Genomic DNA, 11,969 nt, shown 5'->3' with positions numbered 1-11,969 from the left:
CACTAATATATATATATATATATATATATATATATATATATATATATATATACATATATTTGCACTAATATAGCACTAATATACATACATTTGTAAATCTACACTGTTTTGCATCGTAAGTAAATTTTTCTTGATTTAAGGATGAATAAATAAATTCAATTTATTGCTAAACAAGACTTTTTTGTGCAGCTCAGTGTTACTCTTTTTACTGCATCGGATTATGATTAATATTACAATAATATATATATATATATATATATATATATATACATTAAGAAAGCTTTAATAAATATTTAAGATTTTTTTCTGAAATATAATATAGAAAAATAATTTACAATTAAATGTAAATTAAATTTACTGGTAAACAAGTTTTTTTTTAAACCAGTGTAGCTCTAACTAATAACTAATTTTTATTGCATTTGACTATGATTAATATTACTAAATTAGCACGTCAAACTGACAGTACTAAAATGATCATATATATTACTATTCATATATTCAAATAAGTCCTCCTTCAATAGTTTCACCCTGAGAAAACATCTAGGGCCACTTAACATGGGCCGCTTGTTTAAGCAGTGCAAATACTGCGCTCTGTAGTCAAGCTGTCTGCTTGTTTAGGTCCTCTACACTTCCGCCCATCCATTCAGAGTGAAAAGGCCAACTATCCAACCCACTCAGGACACACTCGCTCACTCTCTCTTTTCCCCTCTCTCAGTTACTGATGGGAAGGAAATGAGAGGTGAGAGAGATAAAGAATGGACACATCCTGAGAGGCTTCAGCATTAGTGACAAAATATCAGCGCCGGTCCTGTAAACGGTGTGTTTTAAGGCCGGTTCTGATTCTGTGTGTGGGTGAGAGCATCCATCCCATCCTTCATCGAGGTCACACACGGTTCTGATGAGATACCAGAGCCTGCGGTGGCACACTCCCATTGGCTCAAATCAAACTCCCAACACCTGCTGAGCCTCGTGGATTAACCCCGCTCCGTCGCCATGACAATGGTACTCCACACTAATGGGTACGATCCATTACAGCGGTGCGACAACTGGCTGCTATTCCCTGCCAGAACTAGCTTGTGGAATGAGCTAGCCTTGCCGTCGACGCGGGCAAATAGAGTGATGACTCTCATTCACCCGAACACTGCAGACTCACAAACACACACGGACACAGAAGGGGCCGCTCTCATTTTCATGTTCTCTGGCTGTGGCGCTCTGCTGCGTTTGTAAGGATTCATTAACACAAGGGATTGTTTGCGCTTGCTTGCAAATTCGATAGCAGCTAATGATTGTGGAGGTACAGTATACAAAGCACTTACCAACATCTGATGCTTTGTGAGTCTTTACAATTTCTGCCAGGTCAAAGTTTCCAGCTATAATAGCCACCTACAGAGAGAAAGAAAAATGGGTTATTTTTCTGCCAAACGTCCCTGGGCAAACAAAAACCCTAGTTACAGATTTATAACACTGCATGAAATACATAAAAGGATGTTATCCCTAGTAAAAAAGTAATATATTTAAAACACATTTATTTCATAATAAGTATAGTATCTATTAACATGTTTACTGACATATAACGTTCGAGACTTACTGATATAAAAATTATAATTAAACTTTATTTGGAGTACTACTTATGCACAATGCGCATTTCTTAATATTAAGCCTAAACTGTGTTTTAATATCACTACTAATGAGGATTATATGATATTTTAATAATATCGGTCTTTAAATGCAGGATGTTTAAAGTGGACTTGAAGTATACTTGCAGTAGTTCCGCTTTAACACAATCAAATACTTCAGTATAGCTGGACTTCAGCACTACTTCCACACAATTAACATGCATTAAGCACAAAATTAGTTGTTCCAGTTTAGCAGACTTTAACTGTACCAGTTTAGTATACTAAAAGTACAATTGCAGGGTATTTTTATTAAGCACATATTTAAATGTATTTGTAGTATACTTCTTACATACTAACATTAAATACTATTTGAAATACATTTTAGTATATTTATTTTTATTTTTCACTAGAGATGAAACCCACCCCCACCCACCAAGTCAGCAATTCATAATGCATTCTGATTGTACATTATTCTGTCTACAAATAAATAAATAAATGGACATGAAATACTGATTATATAGCTGACTGTCAGAATATGGAGTGAAACTATGCACTAGGGCTGGCTATGACAATATTGTGTAATTCATTTTAATCTCCATCTTGATAAACCGATATAAATTCTTACAGTAAATCCCAAGATCAATGTTTTAGTCTATTTAGGCTATTTTCTGTTGATGCATCAACTAAACTTCACTAAATATTATTTGTAGCTCGCCTCCAACAATCGCAATAAGCATTGTACTTTGTTCCTTTTAATATGAAACAAAGTCTCAGCTTACACATTCTGTCAGTTTCGTCACGAAATTCAAATAATGAATACCGTTTTGGCGTTCTTTAGTGTGGCGTAACAGACGGCTGTAAGTAGCAATGCTTTATTATTGAATGTTTAAAATCTGTCATAAAAAGAAGTTATGACAGCCACCGTTTAAATTTTTATATTTCAACCACGAATTAAGAGTCAAATAGAAACAGTTATATTATTAAATGTTCATTTAAAAACTAATGTGCAATTTAAATGTTTGTATACCACGTTTTTATTTCAGTGTTAAACATTATATCTAAAAATAAATAGCAATTAAATCTGGACTCTGTATCAACTGACAGTGTTCCTTGTATAATTTACAGCTTTACTTAAAAAATTGCTTTCCTTAAGAAAAACTGACATGTACCGTACCTGATGTACATTCAAACAAATCGATATCGAATCAGATCGATGCAAAAACTTGTGAATCGGATTTAAGCAGATTTGTGAAATGTGTCAATAACCAGGCCCTACAAAGTAATATCATCGTAGGCCTATTACACTCAAATTTACATGCTACACCATTATACTATGGCAATTTTTTTATACGTATATGGTGAACAAACAGGTCTCAAATAAGGACCAAAGACCAATAACTCATGTGATCCTGTCTAATATGATACTCTCTCTCTCTCTTTTATGAATGTGAGGGCTAATTAACTTTTCCTCACTAAAAGCTGAATCAAAGCAGCTGTCTAATGGTTTCCGTGTTGGTTTATGCAGCCGCACCAAGTCAGGTTCCCCCTCCCCTTGTACTAACAAATTAACTTTGATCCGAGCTGAAAATCTGTGTCAACATCAATTGTACTGTGAGTTCAAGCACCGAGCATCATGGAATAGAAGCAGACAAACACCAATCCCAATATGCTGTTAGTATGTTCACAGGAAGCATTACATTGTACATTTGGACCAGAAGGGCACGAGTGAATCATTTGACTTGTCATGTTAACATGCCGCTTACACTGACCAAATGTTAACATGGTTAATACACAGATCCAGCAAAACCAAACAACTAATGGAATATGGTGTTTGTAGGGGCAGTGTGAACTTGACAGATTGAAAAATTGGAGCATATTTCAATATTTGTTAAAAAGGTTGAACTCTGTAAGTTTAAAAAAAAAGATTTTAATAATACTGTCTTTCAGCAAGGATGCATTAAGTTAACGTGACAGTACAGATATTTAGAAAGATTTCTATTTCAAGTTTCTTAAGCAGCAAATCAGCATATTAGAATGATTTCTGAAGGAAATTCTGTGACCCTGAATTCTGGAGTAATGATGCTGAAAAGCCAGCTTTGCATCACAGGAATAATAGAATAATAGAATTTAGACAGTGGCATGATGGTAACACCATAGCAAATTTAACAAAAAAGTACCAAAAAGTTAGGCCTGGGCGATAAAACGGTATCGATATTTATCGACGGTACACCTTCTTCGATAACGATAGAAACATTTTTCGATATAGCGCACGATATAGGCACGTGCTATGAGTGATGCAGACAGCACACACAAACACGAACACATGCTGGAATGAGTGCTGTGCCTGCCTGTGATGAGGAGATTGTGAATAAAGAATGAATATTAGTCGAATTTAAAATAAACATTTGCATTTGAATGTTAGGTGTTAGGGAGTGTCATCAGTGGCGCACGAGATGCGGTGATGATGTAAGTGACGTTTTAAAAACATTTTAATATTTTGTTAGTCTAGCCCACGAGACGAGCCGCTTCTGCGTTATTCATTCAAAATATTAGAGAAATATATAAACTAAATGCAGAGAAGATCTTGAATGGGTTAAAACCGAAACCAAGCCATTCACACAGAACGCATATTCAGCGCATTTTTTAGACGGACAAATATGACTGCTGCACTCGCGTCTCACACAAGAGATGTATAAAAAGCCATGCAAAGTTAAAACAGTTTAAACATTTAGAAAACACGTTGCGAATTTGTGGAGGTTTATTCCTTTTCACTGCGTCTCATATGTTTTTAAATGCAATCTGTGTGAATGACGCTTCGGCTCTTTGGATTAAGCAATGCATAAATACATGATGCTGTTTTGTTCATAATTGTTTATGCAATTTACGAAATTATATTTGATTTTTCTGAGTTAATTTAGACGTAATGCACGTTTTTTTTTATAGAGTTATTTCCTTGCGTTGACAATTTAAATGCGCTGCATTATTTTGCTCATTGCGCCCTCCTGTGGCCTCGGGAGACAAGACAAAAGTTTCCTTAAGACCTATTTAATCTGCATATAAAACTAGATTTAGAAATTAGATTTTTTATTTTTATTTTCGGTTTGATTGTTAAAACTAAAAATATTTGTTGTTTGTCTCAATGAATTGGGTTAATTTAAAAATACAGTGGTTAAATAAAAAAAAAATTCTATTGCTCTTTGTTTTAAAAAGGTTATAAAAAATGTCAATAATTATCGATACCGAACGATATGAAACATTATATCGTTGATACATTTTTTAGCTATATCGCCCAGCCCTACAAAAAGTGCAAATCTCTCTCTCTTTTTTTTAACATGGTACCATAGCAATACCACACTTTGAAATATAGTACCACTGTATATATCAACTTTTAGATTGATGTACCATTTTATACCATCACCTTTTCATTGTACTATTGATTAAATATGTTTATATTTTCTATCAACATTTCCCATGACACTGTCCACCATCTTTAATTAAAATGTTCTTTTTGCAAAAGTGCTAAGCTAAATTTTGGTCAAATGAAGGTGTCTCATTTGGCAGCATACCAGCCTTTTCATCAGAAGTGCCTTCAAATGCTATCTAGGTAGACATTTTCATGTCCAGTGTGAATTCTCAAGTCGCAGCTCTGAAACTGCTCTTGGGCTAAAGATAAATACAGTTTGGCTCTGTGGGCAGTGAACGACAGCACCAGTTTAAATAAGACCCAGCTCCATTGACTCTTCTACGGTGTTTGATCTCCAGGAACCCAGAGGTCTTGCGCTCTCACCTGGAAGGCAGTTTGGCTGTTGTAGTTCTTAATCTCCTTATTCGCCCCTCTGAACAGCAGCACTCTCGCGCAGCTATCCTGGAGAGAGACAAACAAGAGAGATTACAAGCGTCGTGATAATTTGTCGCTAGTAAAACTCGTACATTGCATGTCCATGAAAATGAGTGTGTTTGTGTGCGCGCGTGTCGCTTTCACAACAACAGAAATGACAAAACTGATGTTCCACTGGGACCAATTAGCTCACCAGCTCATATGTAGGTCTGCTATCAGAGAGTAAAACAGAGAGAGAGCTACTTTAATGGCAGTATTTCTCTATGGGCATCCGAGACAGAGTGTTTAGAAGGTCAGCACAGCATCTGGCTATCATTCCTCTCTCTCTCTTTCTCTGTAGACAGTTTTGATAGTCCACGCACACATTTAGGAGCTGTACCACGCAGACATGACTCAGCTGGGATTGGTGTCCTAGTTTCCTAACAGTGGTGAGTAAACATCACAACGTCTCTTGGCCCACTAACACACCTTCAATGGAACCTTAATTACACTTGTAGTGCGCTTCCTGTCTGTCTCTCTCTCGAACACACAAATCAGAAGTGTCTCTGGTAAAGACACTTCTTATAACTATTTTATTTTTTACAGATACCGTTCAAATGTGTGGGGACATTAAGATTTTTGTGTTTGTTTTTTGAAAGAAATGAACACTCTTATACAGCAAGGATGCATTCAATTCATCAAAAGTAAAGACATTTATAATGTTGCCAAAAATCTATTTCAAATAAATGCTATTCTTTTTTTCTGATTTTCATTTTCATTTTTATTTCCACAAAAGTAATGAGCAGCACTGCCATTTTCAACATTGATAATAATAAGGAAAGTTTCTTGGGCATCAAATCAGCATATTAGAATGATTTCTGAAGGATCACAATAAGGAGTCATGGCTGCTAATATTCAGCTTAAACATTACAATATTTAAAAATATATACAAATAGAAACTGTAATTTTAAATTGTAATAATATTTCATAATATTACTGTTTTTACCGTATTTTTGATCAAATAAATGCAACCTTGGTGAGCATAAGAAACTCTTTCAGAAACATTTCAAAATTATACTAATACGTTTTGAACAAAAGTGGAGCTGAAATTGACTGGTGATGGAAGGTCAAGTTGAGTGCATTGCATTGTGGGATATAGTAACTCACACAGGGTTGAAATTGAAATACTAGTTTACTACAGAACACTGCACAGTGTAAGATGTATACTGGCAATTGTTTAAACATAACAAGTGAAATACTATTATAAAATACAAAGTACATGAATACTTGAAATATTAATGTTTCAAATAGTTGCAAGCTACATAACTATTATCATATGAAATATTTTGTATTTTCAGTCTAATTTTGTGAAAGACGTCTCAACTTATGTCAGTCGGATCAGATAATGAGTCAAGAAACAAACTGCATCTGGTACATACAGGTCAAGTCTTTGCATTGTGGAATACCCATGCATTCTATACAGCACATACTGCAAAAACAGCAGTATGTCAGTAGTATGATAGCATGCTATTCAGAACAAGGTCTGTCATACAGGAGACAGAGTGGAGCTCTGCATGTGTTTAATGTTACGGCTCTGTGCAAAAATCAATATGTAATTTCGACTGCAGAGTGAATTAACAGAACGATGATTGAGCGTCCACATCACACAGATTTTTTCCCCCTCTTTCTTTTTGTCTTTTGCTTTCTCCATACTTCTGCACTATTGATCCATTTAAAAGACACAAACACTCAGAACTGAAAAAATAATATGCCATACACACTAATGTAAAACAATAAATCAAAAGTCATCAGAGCAGCAGCGGTCTGGAGAAACAGTAGAATGAAAGCTCAAACTCTACTGAATGTGGCCTTTTATGCCAATGTGAAGTTTCAATGGACTGAATGTCTGCTGGGCAATAGAGCAACATGTGACCTCTAGTGGTGAAACTTTATAAGAACACAAAGAAGAAACTATACTGGACATCACTATTAGACTACTATTAGACTAGACTCACAGAGACAGATAGAATGAAGTCGCCATAAAGTCTGATTCGCTTTGCAGCTCATTTTGGCCATGAACTGTCCACTTAGACAGAACGAGGTCGTCAAAGGTCATCCACAGTGCCTTCTTATTATGAAATGTTTATTATGTATCTTTTTATGCATAACTGACAAATGTACATTTGATTAAGTTTGATTAGTTTATGTTAAAACTGTGTAATCTAAATGCATGGAAATGTTATATGCTATTAAGTAGCCCTGACCATAAAATATAAATTTTTGGACATTATTATTTAGATTTTTAAAGAGCCATTTTCATTTAGATTTAGCTTTAGACAGGTTTAACTAAATTCTATGATTTTTTATTATATTATAGTATATTATTTATTATTATATTATATAATAATTTTATTTATTTATTATTATAGTTTTTTTTGTTACACTTTATTTTAAGGTGCCCTTGTTACAGTCTAATTATACATTAAAATACTGAGTAATATTAATTAAGTAAATACTTAATATATGGTTAGGTTTAGGATTAGGGGTTACTTGAATGTAATTATGAATAATTTATCATTATTATAATAGTTATTACATGTAATGTGTAACAAGGACAAGTAAAATAAAGTGTTTTTTTTTTTTTTTTAAACTGGTCCTTAAAGTATGAATAGAAACACACATAAACTAACACAAACACACATTGCCTAAACATGCATGCAGAGTTGCAATTGAAGGATAATGATACATTTGATCATGGAGAGCGTGATGTAGGTGGCCCAACTGTAGCTTCTTCAGTTTTACTGTCTTCACTTTTGGACTTTTGGTATCCACAAAGCGAGCGAAACCTGACCTCCCACTCACAGACAAATCTCATCAACCTTCTGATTATCCATAGCTGTGAATTCACCCTTCTGTTCCACATCAGGTGGTCATCTCTTCTTTTCACCTCCTCCTGCTCTCCTCATCGTTTTGGCACTATTTCACACTCTCTCTGTCTCTTCTTCCATCATTGCCCTCGTAGATTTCCCCTCGTCTATCCAGTAATGCCTCTCTCCTCGGGGTAATACATCCTCTCTCAGAGTCTCTTTCTGGGAATCGATCCACTCTAACATCTCCTCTGAGCCTGAGCTAAACATCCGCAGAGTCCTTAAAACTCGCTATCGCCGCTATCACACACACACACACACACACACACACAACACACGCATTTACCTACTTCATGACAGATTTAGCAACTCCTGAGCATGCATTTTAAGAATTGTCTTTCAAGTACAACAAATTGACCTTAAAGTACAAAACTCACATGAACTCATACATGTGTTTGTCTTTGTTACCTACATGAAAACTTCACTTGTTCTTAAGTTAAGCTAATTATAATTATACACTTATAGGCTCTACTGAGGTCTGCACTTTAAACTGAAGCCCGAACCCGGCCTGTACCCGAGATCATCTGACCCGACCCGCCTACGTCTGCGCACCTCTCTCTAAAAGGAATGAGGCTTAGTTCCTTCAAAAACAGCGATTTTACCCCCTCATTGCAGAGAAATATAACATTGCAAGTCAGGTACCTGTCGAAGCTATATTACTAATAAAAGTTTCCGTGCTGTGTTGTCGTTATAATGTGTGTGCGTGCGTCTATGAAAGCAGCGTAGCCTACTGCATATAGTTTTAGTTTAGCTATAAACCCGAGACCGACCCGAACCCGAAGCTATTCATTAAACATTAACCCGAACTCGACCTCGACCCAAAACCCGAAAGTATTTCGGGACCCGTCGGGCTCGGGTCGGGTCTTCAGCAATGTTTACACTCTTGTTTTCGGGAGTCAGTCGCTAGTTCTGCCTTCTTGATGACATCACGCGCGTCGTTAAAGACGGCACACGATGAATGGTCGGAAAGCAACGTGTAGTCTGACATGTTTCTTGTCCATGACATGACAAGATTTTAGGAGTCAAAATCGTGTAATCTGACACAGTGACTATCGTGACCGACAAAAATATTGTGTAGTCTGAACCCGGCATTAAAGGTTTTTGCATCTAAATTCATTCATTTATTCTTTTTATGAGCTATTTTCTTTTTGAGAACCTCAACAAAGGGAGTTTTTGACAGATTTAGCAAAATTCTCAGAACACTGTATACAAAATTGGTCCTTTAGAATATGAATTGAAACAAACTTACAAACACATTTGCCTAGAAATACTGTATGAATGTGGACTTCAAAATGACTTATAAATCCCTCGTCTATCCAGTAATGCCTCTCTCCTCGGGGTAATACATCCTCTCTCAGAGTCTCTTTCTGGGAATCGATCCACTCTAACATCTCCTCTGAGCCTGAGCTAAACATCCGCAGAGAGTCCTTAAAACTCGCTATCACCGCTATCACACACACACACACACACACACACACACAACACACGCATTTACCTACTTCATGACAGATTTAGCAACTCCTGAGCATGCATTTTAAGAATTGTCTTTCAAGTACGACAAATTGACCTTAAAGTACAAAACTCACATAAACTCATACATGTGTTTGTCTTTGTTACCTACATGAAAACTTCACTTGTTCTTAAGTTAAGCTAATTATAATTATACACTTATAGGCTCTACTGAGGTCTGCACGGGCTTTAAACTGAAGCCCGAACCCGGCCTGTACCCGAGATCATCTGACCCGACCCGAGCGGCACAGTTAAATTTAGAGCCCGAACCCGAAATCTTTTTTTTCCCCCCACAAGGAATAGCCAATTTAAAAATGAGTTTGTGTATGAGATGTGACGACTGACACAAACATTTCTAGCCAAACTTGAAGAAATGAAGTTACAGAAACTAATTAGACATCAACAGTTCAATTATGATCTAAGATCTTTCTGTAATACTCAGAGTACTATTTTTATGTTTCAGAAGTGGAGGTCATTGCGTGGTGGTGTCCTCCTTTCTTCATGTTTTTGTTGTTTAGATGTTATTGATCTGTTTGTAACGGACTTCATCCAGACTGGATGTTACATTAGTGCAGGTCAGCTGTAGTTTAATCTCATTATAACGAGCTGAATGAAGATAAACAGAAACCACTGCTGTAAAATTAGTACTCTCTCTCTCTCTCACACACACACACACACACACACACACACACACACACACACACACACACACACACACACACACACACACACACACAAAAAAAATCTAGATAAAACATATATTAATTGTCTTGGTTTTTAAAACCTGCAGCAGAGAAAACCTTTACTTGGACTCAATAAGAGGCTTGACAAGATTAGGCCTCGAATGTGACAAAAGATTGTCTAATATTAATATAAAAAATTCAGCATGTTTGCTTAACATAGTGAACAATGTCTAATGGTGTTTTTCCATGCCAAGCAGAGCAAGAGCTTGCAGTTAACCTTAAAAAAGCACTGATCTACACACACACACACACACACACACACACACACACACACACTTACCAACAAAATTGAGACTTAAGATAGACTTTGAATGCTTTTATATAAAAGTAATTCTAATTAGCTAGCTCTAACGACAAACATAAAAGAAGGTTTTTGCGTACTAGAAAATATTATTTTCTAAATTTTTTATTTGAGTTTCCCATGAAGTATATCCCATAATTGTACTGTTTTTTTGTACAATTTAACAGAATTTTGTACAATTTAGCTCAATATTTGACACAATCTATATAGAACAAACACAAACATTTGGTCATACATGTTGCAAATAATCATAAAAATTCATACTTGTATTCAGAAAGGATGCATTACGTTGATCAATGGTGACAGTAAAAACATTTACATTGTTACAAATGATTTCTATTTAAAATAAATGCTGATTTTTTTTTAATAAATTCTAATTATCACAGTTTCCACAAAAATATTAAACAGCACAACTGTTTTCAATACTTATAATAATAAGAAATGTTTCTTAAGCAGAAAATCAGCATATCAGAATGATTTTTGAAGCATGAATGATGTGTGAAGGTTCGAAATTCAGCTTTGGCATCACAGGAAAAACTTACATTTTAAAATATATTGAAATAGAAAATTTACATTTTAAATGCTAATAATATTTCAAAACTTACTTTGAAATTACTATTTTTCATTAGTATTTCACCTATTACTATTTTTGATCAAATAATTGTAGCTTTGGTGACTTGATGAGCACAAGAGACTTCTTTCAAAATATTATTTTCATATTTAATGTCAAATGTTTTTTTTTTTAGAAAAAATACTATAAACTCTTATTTATTTACTCAAATTGTATTTATAGTACATACTATATATAGTATATGTATATATTGTAAAACTCTGTTTATATTTACAGTATTATACATCCTCAATCCAAAAAAACAAACAAACCGCAAAATAGCCAAAGTTCAGCCTATTAGTGTAACCAATATATCAGCTAGTCTCTATATTAGAGCAGGCAATTGAGATGTACAGTAAAAGCAGGTTCACAGACCATTCAATAGCAATAACAGTTTCAATAGTGAGTGTGAGAGAGAGAGAGAGAGAGAGAGAGAGAGAGAGAGA

The 11,969-nt window shown here is 35.1% G+C and overlaps 1 protein-coding gene across 1 annotated transcript in view; it reads right to left on the bottom strand.

Moving 5' to 3' along the window:
* LOC107559873 (SH3 and multiple ankyrin repeat domains protein 3-like) overlaps positions 1–11,969 on the bottom strand; it is a 161,241-nt gene that overhangs the window by 108,931 nt on the left and 40,341 nt on the right. Inside the window, exons 6-7 of the mRNA XM_016243895.1 lie at positions 5,404–5,481; positions 1,317–1,383 (exon numbers count right to left, since the gene is read on the bottom strand). Of these exons, the coding sequence (XP_016099381.1) occupies positions 1,317–1,383; positions 5,404–5,481 (145 nt within the window). The remainder of the gene's footprint in view (positions 1–1,316; positions 1,384–5,403; positions 5,482–11,969) is intronic.

This window comes from Sinocyclocheilus grahami, unplaced genomic scaffold (assembly GCF_001515645.1).
Source record: "Sinocyclocheilus grahami isolate Dianchi unplaced genomic scaffold, SAMN03320097.WGS_v1.1 scaffold22.1, whole genome shotgun sequence".
NCBI classification, from domain to species: Eukaryota; Metazoa; Chordata; class Actinopteri; order Cypriniformes; family Cyprinidae; genus Sinocyclocheilus; species Sinocyclocheilus grahami.
Note: the sequence above shows the minus strand (reverse complement) of the source record. Positions and strands in the feature narration are given on the sequence as shown.